General features: G+C 41.4%; 1 protein-coding gene across 1 annotated transcript in view; it reads right to left on the reverse strand.

Moving 5' to 3' along the window:
- Nucleotides 1-18,983, reverse strand: part of MAP4K4 (mitogen-activated protein kinase kinase kinase kinase 4) — a 3,343,981-nt gene that overhangs the window by 848,127 nt on the left and 2,476,871 nt on the right. The window contains exon 26 of the mRNA XM_044071965.1: nucleotides 13,218-13,427. Within this exon, the coding sequence (XP_043927900.1) occupies nucleotides 13,218-13,427 (210 nt within the window). The remainder of the gene's footprint in view (nucleotides 1-13,217; nucleotides 13,428-18,983) is intronic.

An 18,983-nucleotide genomic window follows, 5' to 3' on the forward strand; every position in this document is an offset into this window, starting at 1 on the left:
GTTAAGGTCCCAGGCAGGGGTTGGAGCTCTCCTGGGTGGTCTCAAGTTTTTGGCCCCTCTGAGGAACTACGTGAGCAGAGGATGAGAGAAGAGGGGAGGTTCTGTGTTATAATGAGCTGAAATGGCTGAGGCATGGATTTTAATGGAGGAAAAAGACAGGCCCTTATGAAACATCTCAGTTAAGTATTGTAAAATCTGAGGTAAGCTGGGTGCTGCTGTGCTCATTCCTTGAGACAGATTCCAAGCACAGAATCTTTTCCATTTGTCAGCATAAGATTTTCTAGTACTAGGTCTTCTCGCCTCCCAGATGACGTCCATCACAGGTTTGCTGAGGGATGCTAAGGGTGAATTTAAGTGATTAGCCAAGCTGCAAGGTTCAATGTTGGTAGCTGAGGGTGCATAAATTGGTTCTCTTGCTGAGACAGTAAGGAAGGTGACATGGAGATATTTGTGACACACTGCGCAGGAGTGGGTACCAGTGTTGGCGTGCCAGTCTGGAGCAATCAAAATCATTTTTGGTTTGTCCTGTTTGACTTTTAGCAGAACTTTGGCGAGCAGAGGCAGAGGGGGAAAGGCGTAGACTGATAGGTTTTTTCCAGCTGAATGACAGAGCATCCACTTTCCAGGCTTTTTTGTGGAGTGTCCTTGTGCAAAATTTGTCCAACTGGTAGTTCTGGGTGGAGGCAAATAGATCGATGTCTGGGCTCCCCCATTTGCTTGTCAACATGATGAAAATCCATGTTTCAGTTTCCACTCGTGGGTTCATGAGATTTCTGCTTAGTCCGTCTGCCAGTGTATTCAGTTTTCCTGGCAGGAATTGAGCTTGTAGGTGCACTTGGTAGCTCAAGGCCGTGTACCACAATGCCATGGCTAGTCTGCAGAGGGGGTAGGAATGTGTAACCCCCTGTTTATGTACCACATAACTGTGGTGTTGCCTGTCTTTACCATAAGTTGTCCTGGATGTATTGGATGTCCTTGAAGGCTGTCCGAGCATTCCGTATAGCTAACATTTCTTTTTGATTGATATGTAGGTGCATTTGATTTGTGTTCCATTTGCCCTGAATGCTCTTCCCTGCCAGATGAGCCCCTATGCATAGTCTGATGCATTTGTAGTTAGGGTTTGGGCGGCAGGGGGTAGTGTGAATTTTAGCCCCTTGTTTTGGTGGCAGGCCTCTGTCCACCATAGGAACTCCAGGCGTAGGCAAGGTATGATAGGAATCATTGTTTCCAGGCTATGACAATGTTGACTCCATAGACTTTTTAAGTACCACTTAGTTTCCTTATATGCAGTCTTGCATATGGAATTAGAAGAATGCAGGAGGCCATGAACCCCAAGGCTTGCAGAATTTGTCTTGCAGATAGCAGGGCTTTTGTGGCCACTTGTTTGAAGTAAGTTACCAAATGAATTTGCTTTTCTGCTGTGAGGAAAGCCATCTGGGCAGTTGTATTCAAGCTTGCACATAGGAATGTAATTTCTTGAGAGGGTACCAGTTGTGATTTATTTTCGTTTATGGTGTACCCTAGACAAGTTAGAACCCTTTTTACAAATGCCAGATGATTTAGAAGTATTGCCTAGTTTTCTGCCTGAATTAGACAATCGTCCAGGTATGGGTATATTTGAATATTTCTTTGCCTACAAAATGCAATTACTGGAGCCAGGCACTTTGTGAATACCCTGGGCACAGTAGACAAGCCAAAGGGCTGTGCAGAGAACTGATAATGCAAGTAGCCTGCTTTGAAGCGTAGGTATCTTCTGCAAGATTCCCTGATTGGGATATGCAGGTAAGCTTCTTTTAAATCTAGAGTTGCCAACCAGGCATCTTTGCCTAGCATAGGAAGTAGCTGATGAAGAGTCAGCATCTTGAATTTTGGAATGTCCAGAAAGGTGTTTAGAGTCGACAGGTCCAGAACTGGACGCCATGTTTTGTCTTTTCTGGGTACCAGGAAAAGCCTGGAGTAGAATCCTTGCCCCTTTTCCACTTCCTGTACAGGTTGAATAGCCCCCCATTTTTAAGAGGGAAAGTACTTGTTTCTGAACCTCTGCCCACTGATTTGGGGGCAGGCCTGGCCACCTGTTTGGTGTTGGCAACGTGTGGAAATGAAATCTGTATCCCTGAGACACTATACTTAAAACCCATTTGTCCTGGGTTATGAGTTTCCAGTTTTTTGCATGAAGAGCAATCTTTCCCCCCAAAGGGGGCAGCTGAAAGGTAAGTGCTTGGTAATTTTAAAGGAAAGTCATTGAGACTGTTTACCATAGGGTGTGTCTTATTTCTAGATTTGGAAGTGGAGGCCCCCCCATTGCTTAGGTCTGAGTCTTTTGGGACTGAAACCTGGTGCTTTTGGTGTGTCTGGATTTGGCTTAAGAGGATCTGGAAGGAGCTGGAAAGGACCAATTCTTAGTAGGCCAGTGCCTACTAAATCTAGGAGGTTGCACTTGTAAGAAATCTTTTACAGTTTGCATAGATTTAGCTTTATCTTCCATCATTTTTAAAACTTCTTCAGCCTTATTGCCAAACAGGCGGTCCTGACTTAAAGGAGCATCCAACAATTTTGCTTTAACATGATCAGGCAGAGATTGCTCCTTAAGCCAAGCATGCCTTCTAAGCACAGACCCAGTAACAGCAGCCCTGCAAGAGGCCTCTAAAGAATCAAAACCACATTGCAAAGTATGTTTTCCAACTTGTTCAGCAAAATGTAATAAATCCTGTAAATCTTTATTGTCCACAGTCAGAAATCAACATAATTTTCTGTTTAAACAGTCCAATAATATGCTGTTGATATTTTAACATATGAAATTGACAGTTTAAAGCCCTGACAGCCAAGGTTGCAGAAGTATAGACCTTTTTACCCCATCTATCCAGCACCCTGGAGTCTCTATCAGAAAGGGTAGGACTTTTAGCAGTAGAAGACTTAATACCCTTAGGCCCTTGAGAAATGGTTTCAGGAACTGCAACAGGATTTTTGAAAAGGAACTTGTGGGACTCAGGAACCCTGTACTATCTGTCAGGTTTACAAGGTGCTGGAGGCAGGGAATCAGGGGCCCTACTGGATTCCGAAAACACATCATAAACAATGTCTAGTACAGGAGGTATAGCCAAAGGCCTATGCTGAGGTAAAAGAAGAAAATCCCTAAGCCTCTTTTTTGAATCAGAGAATTCCTGACTTTCCAAGTGGAAATGCTCCCTTAAGGTATGTAAAGTTTCACCAAAAGAAAAATCCTCTGGGGGGGGGGGGGGGATCCTCTGCATCAGAATCCTCATAGGTAGGTATGGATAAATCCAGGTCATTAGAAGAGTCAGAAGAAACAGAGTCCTAATCAGAAGAGTCATAGTCAAGCTCAGGCCTAGGCCGCATAGAAGGGGGGAGGTTGACTAACCCTGATTAGAGTAATTAGGTCTTCAGCCATTTTGATCATTTGTTTTTTAGGCATAGGGGCCTGAACATGTGGCCTGGGCGTCAGTTTTTTCGACATAGATCGAGATTTAGGCCTTAGTATTGAAGGTGGAGTTGGTTTGATATGCAAGTCTGCAGGGCTGAATACACCCTCAGAAGCCAGTGCCTTCACAGCGGCTCTGGACTCATCCAAGCTAGAGACATCCGCGGGTTCCATAGTTGATGTATCTCACGGCAAATCGGACTTTGACTGGGTCTCAGTAGAGGCCTGCGAGTCAGAAGTAGCGGGTATCAGGGGCTGCAACAGCACCTCACTGAGTACCAGCGAACTGGCGACTGGCTTGGAAGAAGCGTCGTTGGCCGTTATCTTTGCGGTTTTTCGAAATTCCGGTAGTCGGATGGCTAACAGACAATTTCTGGATAATTAAACCGAGAACTGAAATATTTAGAGGCACAAATGTACCGACGATGGATAGTGTGCTGATTAAATAAAGCACAAAACCTACAGCAAGGTATGTCGTGGTCAGGGCCTTGGCAAGGAATACAGTACAGATGAAAATCTTTATGAGGTACTTGCTTTCCACAAGTAATGCAATTAACTTTTACTGACATCGGTAAGGAGGAAGAAAAAGTTTCCCCAACGGGGTACTTAGCTTTAAGTTAAAGACTTTGGTTCTGAAACTCGAAATTGAAAATTTCAGGAGTTGGCCGACCGGCACTTGCGAACTGCTTCTGCTTTGGGCACCGCATGGCAAGAAAGACTGAGATAATGACGTCGGCTGCATGTTTTATACCCCTGACGACCTGACATCAAGGAAGAAGGGACAGCAACCGATGCAGGACCCAAGACTTTGTTAATCAGGCCGAATGAGGGCAACCTGCCAGCAGATTACCCAAATGTAATGACTGCAACAGTGAAACATGAAGAACATCAGGTATACAGGTTTAGAAGACAAGTGTGTGGAGTTTGGATACTCGTCTAGCTGATGTGATAGTAATAAGAAAAATGTTTTTCCAAGACAAAAAAAATAAGTTTTGCTCTAGCTGAAGGTTTACAGGGAGCTTGTGTCAAAAGTCTGAAGCATGATAGCTAAATCCTGAAGATGAGTAGGATCCTTCAATGGGGGTCTACGTAAAATGGCTCCCTTGAGAAAGGCTTTACATAGTTTGGAAGAAGTTATGGTAGAATTATTTTCATCCAGGTGGAAGTTAGAAATGGCAGCCAACTGAATTTAATAGCTGAAAAGCTAGCCCCTTAATTGAAAATTGAAACTAAAAATTTGAGGATAGATGGCACCAGTGCTGAAAGGATCCAGGTCCTTGCTAAGGTCACAGAAAACAAACCTTTTCCATTTGTTCTTGTAAATCTTTCTAGCAGTAGCTTTTCAATGGCATAATAATATATGATTGACTGGGGAGGGGAGTCTAGGCTGTCTAGCAATCAATGAAATTGGAGAAACCATTCAGTTAGTTTAACCTGCTAAGTTACACATCATGCAAGACGGGAGGTCTGGAGTGGGATCCAGTATCCAGGGCAATTTCAGGAGATGAGGCCGCAAGAAGAGGAACCAAATCTTATGAAGCCAGAAGACTGCACGAGTTGTGGTTTGGTCTCAAGTCCTCCATGCTATTCAACCAAAATGCATTCTGTTATAGAACATCTATAACAAACTGAACAAAAACACGGTTGATAAGTTACAGTTCATACAGATGACAAACACATTTTAAGTACACTGTTTGGAACAGACATGACTAGATAATACAGCCTAAGCAAAAATATATCTGATCATTATCCAAGACATAGATTTTACTAACTCTTCATCTCTGACCATGGATAAAGTATGCTGGTGGAAGGAGGGAAGGACTAGCTCAGCCTGGAGTACTGCAGGAGCAGTGCCAGATTTTGTTTAGGTAGTCTTTTAATAGTTGTTTGAGTTGTGGAGAGATTAGAGCTAGATCTAATTAGCAGAGGAATAGACTTAAGAAGGAGTACAGACTTTGGTCAGAGGATTTGTAGGGTTTACATATTTATTTATATTTAATTAAAACTTCATTTCGGAACTAGAGATAACAGTGGCTAAGCATAAAGGAGACTGGAGGGCCAATCGTGGACTAGAGCATCTCTCGGTGACTCCCCTGCTGGAGGGATCAGGGCAAAGAAACTTCTGCATTTGTGGTTGAGTGGAGAGGCAACTAAATTGCAGCATGGCTGGCTCCATCGATTTAAAACCCTCTCCACCACTCTGACATGGAGAAACCACTCAAGAGGCATCAGAATAGGCCCTGCTTAGCTTGTCTGCAATCACGCTGGATTTCACAGTGATGTGCAATGCAATTAGAAAGCAAATGGAAGAGATTGCACGCTGTCACATTCTCACTGCTTCTTGACAAAGTGGGTAAGATCTGGTTCTTCCCAGTTTGTTAATATATACCAAGACCAATGACACACTGCCCATCTGAATGACAACTGCCCCAGATGGAAGAACATCTTGAAAGGCCTGTTACACTAGGAGGACTGCTCTCATTTCCAGGACACTGACATCCACCTTGGCCTCTTTCGGGTACCACATACCTTGGACTGCCCTTCCCAAATACTGTCCCCCACCCCAACTGGTAAGCATTAGTGGTTACCTTGGGCAGGGAAAGAACAAACGGACAACCTTTGGAGAGATTGTCTGAATGACTCCACCAAAGAAGATATCTTTTGCAGATGTGTGATCATGACTGCAGCGGTTAATGGATGCTGAAGAATGGACAACTGGACTGAAAGTGACCACAATTCTAGATGGATGCACAGCTGCAGCAAATAGTCTCTTACCTATACAAGTCATTGCCTGATTGGGGCAGTTAGGAGTCAGTAGTGTAGGTATGGAAACACTCTGAATCCCAGCAGTCTCAAATGAGCTGCTACCACTGCCATGCATTTGCTTAACACCCTGGAGAGCTCTGGTGAGACCAAACAGCAGTGCTCTGAACTGGTAATGACTGGCTCCCAGCTGGAAACGCAGGTATCTTTTGCAGGGCTTGTCCATTTTGATGTGATCGTACATCCTGAAGATCTATTGAGCACATCCAGTCATCCTTTTGCAGCAGAGGTAAGATGGACTGAACCATGACCACCCGAACCGTTGAATACTGTATGAACTGATTAGATTTGCTGAGATCTAGAACTGATCAAGTCCCCCTGTTTTTTCAGGCACCAAGAAGAATCTTCAGCAAGTCCCAGATTCTCCCTGGTCTGGGGGTGGGCCCACTTGGATGACTTTTTTAAGCAGCTTTTTTATTTCTAGTCATTGCTTACCTCTGACTGGGTGGAACATCGGAGATTTTTTTCACATTGGTAGGGGGCATACCTAAAGGACACCAAGTTTACTTAAGTTAAGCACTTTCCTCTCTATTACAGAGACTTCCTCAGAACAATATTGCACAAAAACCCAGGCAAATATATACCCACCCCCTCAATTAACCATTCAAAATTGCGCCAAAAAATTTAAAGCAATATATACACATCAAATTACAGCAGTAAAAATATTGCATTTAGCAAATAAAACTAAATAAATGTTACCATAAAATGTTATAATATGTTAATAAATTGCTAAATAAAATCCATATTAACTTTACTAACCTAAAATTCAATCAAGTTTTAGAACACTAGCAATGTTTATAGTTTCAGTGATACCTGGGTAACAGGTTTTAAAACAACTGCCATCTCAATACCATCATATCCAAATGCACATCTGTAATGCACCCCTGTTCATCCAGCACTAACTGCTGTAAAACCAAAAATTTAAAATCACGTGTTGGATTTTCATTGATATGTCTGTACAAAGCACTAGGAACCCTGCAATGTCTGATGTCACCGAGATGTTCACCTATTCTTAATTTACATTTTCTACAGGTCTTCCCAATGTGAAAACTAGAATATTTTCCACATTTAGCCATATACACAACATTTTTACTATTACAATTGTAGTGGCCTATAATATTGACAGCCTTCTGATTAACCCTAATTTGACCTTCAGTTTCCATTATAAATGGACAAAAAGAGAATGAATTACATTTAAAATTACCTACTTTTCTATTAATTCTGCCTTCATGTCCAATACTTTCCAAAATATTCTTTATAGATTTGTCCCTCCTAAAAACATGTCTTGGGTTTTTACCAACTTTCAACCCAACATTAGCATCAAATTGAAGAATCTCCTAATTGGCATTTACCACATCAATAATACTGTTGGCCATGCCATTGTATGTCAAAATGAAGGCTGAGTTGTAAAAAACTTTCATTACTAGATCTATTAGTACTCACAAATCCGTGGCCCAGTATGGGTCTATAAAAACCTTGTTTACGTTTGTGGGTTACCTCATGAGCAAGGTCATCCAAAAGATAGGATATCCCCTTTGTTTAAACATATCAACAGTGACCATAGATCATGAAATGCAGAAGTGCCTGGGTTTTTTTGATTATATTAGTAAAGATTCCTGGCAATTTGACAGATTAAAAGGCATTAGTCAGTGACTTGAACCTGTCCACATAGGACAGGTGTTGGGAGGCAATGGATTCTCTTTGTGAGGTATTTCTGTGACCTTTCCAGTTGGTGCAGGTGGAGAGGTGCATACCAAACGAGGTGTTGTACTCAATTATTGGCCTAATGAGGGAGGAGCACACAGAGATAATAACCTCCTTTTTATTGGATACAATCCCTTTACTTATGAGATGAACTAAGTAATGGGCTTTTCTGACCACTGCCGCCACTACATGATGGTCGAATGTGAGATTGTTGTCAACCTGTGTACCCAGGTCATCCGTTGCTCTGTCATATGGGAACTCACTGGCCTATCACTACTCAATACTGACTGAGTCAGAGTTGCCACAGTTTCCTGTTCCTTCCCTTGCTGTCCAGCTTCAAGTGAATATTTATACTGGTTTCCTGTGGAAGGCTCTAAAATATCATATGGCATCTGACCAGTTGCTTTCATTCCACTGGTTTCTTAAATTGGATGTCCATTGCTCTATCCTGTTGTGGTGCTTTCTGAGTTAGATTGATCTACACTGAATCCCTCACTTCACTGATATTCCATAACTTGGTTTCCATTTCTTTAGTTTCTCCATTACTAATCTTATTTTCTACTTTTCCTGTCTTATTTTTTGTATTGTAAAGTTTTCCATGTGCAGATTATTTTGCCTGTATTTCTCTTCAAATATCTTTGGTGCTGCTCTTTTTGTACTAATTAGTTTTGCTTTCACTTTTGCATAAATATTACACCACATTAAATCTCTTTCTTTCCCATGTCCATACTTCTTCAGATGTCTCCTGATCTTCCTGTTTTGCCTTACATTGGGGACTCGTTCCATCATGCTGCGATGTAACCTGTGTTGCACCTTTTACACCAAATCCTTCACTTAGCAGACATTCCATAACTTCAACTTCTATTTTTTTTATTTCTACTTTATTAATCTTCTTTTCTACAGTCCCTCTGTGATATTTTTTATTATGAAATTTTCCATCTCTGGATGCCTTTGCCTGTACTTCTCTTCAAATATCTTTGGGGCTGCCTTTTTGTATTTATTAATTTGGCTTTCGACTTTGCATAAATGCTGCACCATACCATAGGTTCATAGTTGTGTACTAGGCTTATGGCCCTGTAGCCTTTACAAACCTAGCCCTTAGGATTACCCTGGCAATGTGCCACCCAACCTTAGTTCCTAGTGCCTCTGTCGAGTAGAGCCACTGGAGTGATCCCCGGTGTGAATTTTCTATTTCCCATCCACTCATCAAGATTTCTCTTGAAGAGGGCCAGTGAGGTGCTCTGCTTGACATGTATGGGAAGTCTATTCCATAGCATGGGCAGTTTCTGGGTTATGAACCTGTCCCCTCCAGCATGTTCTTTTGATTGTGGTAATGAGGTTGAGGTCTCTGGAGCATGTGGTGCGGAGCGATTGGGATTTCTTTAGATGTAGTATTTCTAACAGAGCTGGGTCAGACATGGCTTTCTAAGACAATCAGAGATCGCCTCTAAGTAGGCGATATGAGAGAGAATAGTTGGGAGTTTTTTTTAGTCTGTCCTATAGGACAAGTGTTTAAGGCCTAGGATCCTCTTTGTGAGGTACTTTTGTGACCTCTCCAGTTGTTGCAGGTGTCTAGTGAGGTACATGCCAAATGGGGCATTGCACTCAATGACTGGCCTAATGAGGGAAGAGTAGAGGGAGACAATGACCTCTTTCTTCCTGGATGCAAAACCCTTAGTAATGAGATGTGCCACACAGAAGGATTTTCTGACTACAGTAGCAACATGGTGGTCAAAAGAGAGGTTGCTGTCAACCTGTGTTCCCAGATCTCTTACAACGCCTTCTGTGTTCAGTGGACCACCATCAATGTGGTAATTCAAGGGAACTGGGTTTTTCCCAAAGGGGATGAAGTCATATTTTTTGGCACTGAGCTTAAGGCCATGGTTCTGACACCAGTCATTGGTCTCATTGAGGCCTTTCTACAGGATGTCAACATCACTTGGGGAGTTAATAATAGCTCCCAACTTGCAATCATCTGTGAACTTTGTCAGCCAGAGTCCCTTCATATTGGCCTGGACTTCAGAGAAGTAGATACCAAACAGGAAAGGACCCAGGACCGAACCCTGTGGGACTCCACTCGTGACTGGTCGGCAGTCTTGACTTGGAGTCAGCTACTTTCACACTGCGGGTTCTGTGAGCCAGTTTGCAACCCACCTAGTGATATAGGGGTTGATGCCTAGCTTAGTAAGTTTTTCTATGATTCCTGAGTGGAGAATGGTATCAAAGGCCTTGGCCAGATCAAGGTAGGCAGTATGAACCACCTTACCTTCATCCACAGCTCTGGTGACTAACTCAAAGAAGTCGCCCAAGTTGAGCAGGCATGATCTACCCTTCACAAAACCAAACCGTGTAGGATCCAGAGTTTGGATATTCCCTATATCCTTGGTTATTAGGTCATTGATGATGTGTTCCATAGCTTTGCACATCAAACTTGTCAGGCTAATGGGGCGATAGTTCCCGGGGTCTGTAGTCGTTCCTCTTTTGTGGAGAGGGATGACTGTAGCAGTGCACCATTTGGTAGGGACAAAGCCTGACACATCTATCTTTCTTTCTTAAATCCATAACTCTATTTTATACTTTTCAAAAATCTCCAGGTTTTGTTGTTTATACTCTCGCACTTACTCAGATGCTTCTTTTTCCGAACAGATCAAAGTTTCTTGATCTATATAATGTTTTTCACAAATCTGTTGTATTAATGAACACAAATTTATTTGAAGCTTCTGCCAGTTTTTCTTATGGAAGTATTTTTCTTTCCTCAAATTTCTCTCAATCTTTTTGTATATCTTGTGTCTGGAAATTCTGGGCTTCTTGCATAACAGTAATAATACATAATTTCTTTCTTATCCTCAATAGTCCACTCTATCATCTTTATGGCTCTCTGGCCTATCAGTTTTTGTGATTTTTGTGGAATGATACTTCCCTTCTACAATGGGGAGGGGGGGAAGCTAGGCTATCTTCGCCCTGGGCCTGGCCCCACTGTTAATGTTTCCATATTTTGAGGATTCTACACTGTCATTTTTTCTAGCACCAGTGCACCAACCAGGATCGGGCACTTTTTTATCCTGGTCTTGTGCACCCAGCTGTCTTTTTTAATTTTTGACCTACTTCTGCCCATGATATATGCTATATAAAATGCAGTCTATATTTCAGTGTTGTCTTGGTGAGCTTTTGTGAAAAACATGGTCCACCTTGTGAAGGTACTCACAATGACTTTAGGATGAATTCAATTCCAGCAATACTACTCTCCTTTGCTTGCTGACTACTCTCTCCAAGGACTAGCATCCAAAACTCCTAGATCACCCCCCCACCCCCCGCACAAGTTTTGGTATAATCTGTTACAACTTTGATTTGTAACCCTCTGCATAAGCTTTTTTTAAGTACCACTTCAAATTAGGTAACCCTAAGCCACCTTGTTTTACAGGGATAATCAATTTGTCCCACTTAAAATCATACATCTTGCCCTCTTTCCCTCCCAAATAAATTCATTCACCTCTAATTTGTCATTCACAGCTTAGCTTTGGCTCCAGATGACAAAAATATGCTTGACAAGAAACATTTTCACTGCCTACATCTTATGTTCCACATCAAGAGCTTCCAGTGTAATTTTTGTATTGTCCACAGTTTAATCTCTTTCCACGTATCCTTAGCTACCATAACAATCACTTTAATCCATACTCAATACGTCATAGTATCATGCTTCCATAAGTATGGTATTGCTGCACCAATTCATGCATAGGTGCAGTTTCCTTCTACAGCTTTTATTTCACCTTCATTTATTTTACATCCTGAAAGAGCTGAAACTACGTCAAAATGTTACATAGCACTAAAATGGTCATCTCTGGATTTATCAAGTACAAAAATCTATCTCCTGAAATAAAACAAACTTTTATGGACTACCACACCAGCTACATCCTTGAATTTGTGAATTAAGCCCTTATTTTCTTTGCTAACTGCTCTAAATATAAAAGAAACAGGAGGGATAGGGCACACTGACGGCATCTTAACTAACCAATCATCCCACTTCAGCAATCATTATTCCATTAATTTATAATGATAATACTCAATTATTGTACTCAAAACATACCATCTGTGCTGATAGCCATCTTCCAATGGCAAAAGCGAATCTGCACAAATGTCTTTCTTCTATACAAGCATACACACACACACAATAATGAAACTTTAAGTCACCAAGAATGTGTAAATTACACTATGTTGTAACCTCCAGGAATTATTTATCTGAAGAAACTACTCTTGTATTTACTGAGCCAAGCAGTGGTATTCAGTCACAAAACTTCAGTCTCAGATGTCCTGCAAACTGTAATTAATACGTTCAATAAAGAAGACATGAATCCCCACGCATTCAGTAGGTCTGTGGCCCAAATGGGAGGGAAAGCGCCAATATTACAAAATACTTTGTTACATTGTTTTTTCCTGGTACAAACAGCTTAAAATGTTTTGATCAATACAATGCAAGAGCCTTGGAAATTAACACCAACAAAAAGTATCATGAGATTCCATGCAAACACAGCAGGGTATAAACAGAGAAAGGCAGAAAGTACAGAAATATCAGAGAACTGGAGAAACAGTCTAAGCCATGTCATGTATATGAGGCAGTATAAGCACAATTTTTTTAAACAGGGGATACATAGCAAGATGAGGAACTGCTGTGTTTAAGGCACAACTGTCCTTTAAAAGTGCTTTATTTCAAAATTGTGGGAAATTAGACCACCAGCTGTCAATGTATCTTATGGGCCTAAACTTACTGTTTTAGCTGCATAACTGAAAACCTTGAATCAACTCTATAGCAGCTCTAAATAAGCCATTCTTAATACTATAACACAGTATTTGATAATAAATACACACACACACACACACACACGCACACACAGAGAAGGGAGACAAATATATATATTTATAATGTACAGATATGTGTGTGCAGACACAATGCATACAGAAAAACATCATCTTAGGATTTCAAATGATTGCAGAATTTCATTATACATTTCAACTGGAAAATGCAAAATTTCAATAACTCCAAATTAACTTTAGTATTAAAATACATATTTCATCAAAGGAAATTGCAAGTTACTTTAAAAGACCTGCAGTTCTTGCATACTACATCAAGAATCTCAAGAAAGAGTAAGGGAATACAAAAAATATAAATAGATCATATCAAAAGCCTTCACAATTGATTTTAAATGAGCAATTTAAACAGGAGGAATCAATAAATCAAAACGTTATTATTACTTACCCCATAAGGCAGCACAAAGTATCTCGGAATTGAATCGCTTTTTATATTTACGAATCTCTGGGGTGTCACTTTGTGGTCTTGTATTTGTTGGATTCACATTTACAACGGATCCTTTTCTAGTTGGATCTTGCCTCATCACCTCTGCTCTCATGGCTTCAGTTGATAAGCCTACTGAAATAAAATGGACCAAGTCTCTGACATGTCCATTTTCTAAAATACAAACAAGTGATGCAAGGTTAGGAAATTTACAAATGCATAGCTATACAATAAATCATTACAGAAAAACCCTTTTACATAAATGTAGGTATGTTTAGATACAAGTTCTTCATTATACAAAATATCAGTTGAACATTTCAAGTTTTTTTTCTGCCTATAATAGACATGTCCAATTATTTTAGAATCTATAAGAAAATGATTCAAGAAAGCACAGCTGTGTTAGGAACTTACTCTAACTGTAGATGTCTGAGCATATTCACTGCTGTAGTCATTACTTCTGAGATTCCTGCCTACAGCAACCCAAAGTGCAAGCCCACTTTCTAGAACTTTTCACTCTAACTCAAGTTTCAGCTAACTCCCTCTCACTCAGCAGTGGTATACAAGTGTTGGTTCCCAACACCATCTTTAAATCTCTCCTGACCTTTTTGGAAAAGGAATTTGTCCACTATCCCAGAGTACAAAGATTCTACACAGGGTCAGAGGAAGAAAGAAAAATAAAAGTTGCAATGTCAAAATAAAAATGGCATAAACAGCATGCTGCCACCATCAGCAACATGGCAGTGAGTCTTCCATGGCACCCCCTATGCTACTCACATGTTTGGGAAGAGTGTAGCTTGCTGTCTTTGGTCTAGAGAAACAGAGCAACATTGCTCGATTGCGATGAAGGCACTTCTAAGTTCACAGTAATTTTATTATCCTCATGTTCTCTTCTAGCCTAGAAAACAACTGTGTTTCTTCAATGGCAATTTCACTGTGCTGTTACATCATCTGAAGTACTCCACATTATGGTGCTGGATGGGGGGAGGGGGTCCTCTCTCCTAACGGAGGTATTATAATCCAGTGGAGGAAGACAGACAGCATTAGGAAGGATCTTCACCTTGGCAGGTTAGGAACATCTGATAACCTAGCTCCTCCTTCCTCTTGCAACAACACAAAACTCGTGTCAAAGGAGGAGTTTACAGTAACAAGGTCAGTGGTGTAAAATGATGGCTTTATCCCTCTGCTCCATGAACTCAGTCTTGCAAAATAAAAATGTCATATCAAAAGAAAAAAGTAACAAAGACGATGCAAACTAAACCTTAAAAGTATCCAAGACATCTAAATGTTGAATACTGAAGCAAATCCAGTCAGGTCAAGAAAGATACAAACAGATAAAAACTCTAAATGTCATAAATCATCTGCTATACAGTATCTCTGCATGCTGTTGAGATTGGCTTATTTTGTCTGACTCCCATTATAGCAGAGCTCACTTCAGTTCAACTCTCCTGCAATCACAGGCACTTATTTCTTTTAGATTTAAGAAGGTTAGGAACATTTGACCAGAACCAGAAATAAAACCACTAGCTATCCAGCAATGACAAGATACCCACAGGAAGTAAGCAAGCCTACTACTGCGTAGGCTAAGTAGCTCTCCCCCATTCTTAAACATGCTGACATCACTGAAGAGGCTAGCAAGCAAATAAGAATTGTGAAGCTGAGGGATGCCCCACCTTGGCCACCAAGACTGACATGCCCTAATATACCAATCTACTCACAGCCTGGCAACTGTTTACTGGTACAGTCTCCAACAGAACACTAAAATCAGCCTGCCCCTACCAGCACATCATCCTTCAACCACCTGAAAAGGCAGAGCCTCACCCTTCCTTTCAATTCCCCCTGCCAGCTCCAACAGATGCCCAAATCACTTATCAAACTCTGGTTGTCTGGGTTGTAGTCACGGATTTATCACGCTACACCAGGGTCAGCAGCACAGTATCAATAAATCCAACAATGCTAATAATTTTTGTACTTGGAACATTCTGGTTTTCAGTTTTTTGATAAAAACAATTCTAGGAAACAGAGCTGCCATAAAACTGACCAACTGCATACTGTTTACTGCTTTTGTAAAGGAATCTGGAAAGAAAAAAAAGTCACTCCTATGGATTAACGCATTGTACAGGAATTACAAACTGAGAAAAATTATGCAGGAAACTTTATACTCATCAGTCAGTGGGTTTAACCAAAAAAAAAAAAAAAAAAAAAAATCTGACTATCAAGTTATAGGATTGAAGGCAAAACTGAGAAAAGTCAAATATTACAAAACTCTAAAATCTACTGATGTTATAGGAGCATCGCTTTGTGCCAGAAAATAAAGGATCCAAATTAGGAAGAGCAATAGCTGGAGAATTACCAATCTTCTATGTGGTGAATAGGAAAATACAGCTGTGCAAGCATAATTCCTTTAACAGTTAATGTTCATTGTAAGAATAAATGATACAGTATGACTCACACATGGAAATACAGTGCAGGAAGATGACCATCCATCAAGCCAAACTTCTAGAACTTTCAAATGTCCCAACATAGGGCTGTCCACGCCATAAATGTTATATGAAGAACTGCCTATTAAATTTTCAATTTTTTTGCCATACGTCCATTCAGAAGGCTGTCTGTCAGTACCTTCTATGCTGACCTCCAGAGCTGTTCAAATACCCTGTGATCCATTTTACTGCTGACTGGTAACCATAAACCTTCCAAAAATGAATCTGATATTCTTGGTGGGGCTGATCACTGCTCAGAAAAAGACCATCATCCAAGCATCTATCATGGCTTTTTATTAAACACGGCCCTGACTTCTCTATTACACAGCTGAATGCATCCTCACAGACATGAGGACATGCAATGTCTTTCCCTGAGGAGTGCACATTCTTACACATGCCCCATGAAGACTTCCTATGTATAAGGCTTACTAGGGACAAAATAAATGCCTATGCTACTGCTGCAGGCAACAGTGATGAAATGTAAAAAGCAGCAAGTTGGAATGCCCACCCCCAAGCATAGTTGAGTAGGCATCAGCCCCTCACTCACATCCTCCAGTGTCTGAGCTGCTAACTAACTCAGGTCACATGAATCATAACTAGGGCCTTATCCTTCTACATCATGCAGCCAGGAGTTTTCAATTTTTACTTGTAACATTTTTACAATGTATTGTCACAGCCTGACTGGATCTGTGGACTGGGGAGCTTGCCAATGTCATCTTTAGAAAAGGTCACCAACAAGTGTGCCAGTGGCCAACAGATTCATTCTGACAAAGGATCTTTGCCTTAAGTGACCATTCTGTGTTTGGCCTTCACAAAGTGTTTGTAAGCTGTATGCTTTTTTTGTATTTTTAAAAAAGAAAACAGTTTGCAAATACTGTGAACCTTGAATGTCTTACTAGGGAAATATTTAGCTCTGGGACAAGATAAAGCCACTTTGGAAAATAATAGGAAAGGTACCTCAAATGTAAGAATCCGTGGTGGGAGGGATAAACGTGCTACAAATATGGATTAGGAAACTGGCTGCAAATTTTTTTGATGCAGACAGAATGGAACTTTTAAAACCTCATCAGTCCTGAAACAGCATGGCTGCAGAGGAGCAAGTCTGTCACCTGCAGACCCAGACATCTGTTATAAATTCCTCTATGCTAATGTTCATCTGTTGGCTGAAGGAGGGATACTGGCACTACAATCTCTCCAAGCCTCTCAAGAATTTAAAGCTGCATCAGAGCAGGATGTCAATAATCAGGCATCCCAGTTGGCCAGTGACTTCCTTACATAGTGTAAAATTCTCTCCCCCTTCTGACATTCCAGTTGCGTCTTGTCCAAGAACTTGCATGTGACAGGGAAAGAAATTACCTTGTCCTGTTTGGATAAGTCAAGTTTCCCAAAATACATTCAGCAGGCCTAACACCTGCAGAATTAGTCCTATTGATGCCTGCCTCAGTTCCCTCAGTTTTTTATATGTTTAACTGAAGAATATAAATTGGCATGGCAGAGAATCCTCGATCCCCGCTACTGCCTGTTGAATAACCCACAATTTGTACAGACCACCCCACTACCAGCCATGTCTAAGAGAAGGAAATTGCCATCCCTGAAGCTTTTCTGATTTGGATGTTTCTCAACAGGATGAGTACACTAATATGTGGGAGAAGGGAACTAGGTAATTTGGGCAACATTCCCCAACAACAAATGCAGGTGAAGAAAAGGCCACAAAGCATGGGAAGAGGAAAGTACAGTTGTGTACACTTACCATAAATGTAGATGATCGAGTGTATTCACTGTTGCAGTCATCACACTTGGGTTATCTGCCTGCAGGTAGCCCTCAGTTGGCCCAAATACCAGAGTCTTGGGATTTATGCGTCAGATGCTGTCACCTCTTCCATGACGTTAGGTCGTCGGGGTATAAAACATGCAGCCGACACCATTACATCAGTTTTTCTTGCCCCAGATGTCAGGAGCCCCCAAAATAGGAAGCAATTACAGTAAAAAGTAAATACCACTGCCATAAGATATGGCCAAAAAAGAGGATAGGTAGACAGTATAGATAAGTCAGGGGGCTGGAGGGAGGATAACCAGGACTGCAATAGTGAATACACTCGACCATCTACATTTATGGTAAGTATACACAACTGTACTATGTTCTTCGTGTTTCACTGTTGCAGTCATCACACTTGGGTTGATTTCCAAAGCTGAGGAAGGGTGGAGGCAGTCAAGAAGTATTAAGGTTGGCTAACAGGCCTTGTAAGACAGGTGTAGGAAATCCAGCTCTGGATTCAGAAAATATAGATAAGTGGTAATGCTAGGTGAAGGTGTATACAGATCTCCAGGTTGCAGCTTCCAGGATGTCCCTGGTAGGGACTCCCCTGAGAAATGCTGTAGAGGTTGCAGTAGCCCTAGTGGAATGGGTTCTGATCCCCTGTGTGGCAGGTTTTCTATGATGTTTGTAGTAGAAATGGATGCAGTGTGCTATCCATTTGGAGACTGTTTGCTTTGAAATGGCCTTGCCCTCTGCCCCTGTAGCAAAGCCGACTAGCAGCTGGTCAGATTTTCTGAAAGGTTTAGTCCTGTCAAGGTAGAACCTAAGCTGTCTGTGCATGTCCACGGAGTGCAGGATCCTTTCCCCTTTATTCTGAGGATTAGGAAAAAAGGTGGGTAAATGGATGGATTGGTTTAAAGCCACACTGGATACCACCTTGGGCATGAAAGATGGGTTAGCCCTGAGGGAAACCCTGTCCACATGGAAGATAATGAAGGGTTCCATAGCCATAAGGGCCTGCAACTCAGACACTCTTCTTGCTGAAGTGATGGCTAGAAGTAAGGCTGTTTTCCAAGAGAGGAATTTTAACTCTACTGTAGCAGCAGGCTCAAAAGGGGGAAGCATGAGCTTCTCTAGTACAAAGTTAAGGTTCCGGGCAGGTGTGGGAGCTCTCCTCAGGGGGTCTTAAATTGTTAACTCCTCTCAGGAACTGTTTGACCAGAGGGTGAGAAAAGAGGGGTGGCTCAGTATTGTACTGAGCTGAGATGGCAGAGGCATGACTCTTAACAGAAGAGAAGGATAGGCTTTTGTGGAGCAGCTCTGCTAGGTAAACTAGGATTTGAGGTAAGGTGGGCACGGCTGTGTCCTTACCATGAGACTGGCACCAAGAGTAGTATCTTTTCTACTTTTCTGCATTGGATTGCCTAGTACTAAGCCTCCTGGCCTCAAGGATGACATCCAGCACCTGTTTGCTGAGGGTTGGTGGAGATGCATTCA

Source organism: Protopterus annectens, chromosome 5.part0, assembly GCF_019279795.1.
Source record: "Protopterus annectens isolate FY-2018-M chromosome 5.part0, PAN1.0, whole genome shotgun sequence".
Lineage (NCBI taxonomy): Eukaryota > Metazoa > Chordata > Ceratodontiformes > Protopteridae > Protopterus > Protopterus annectens.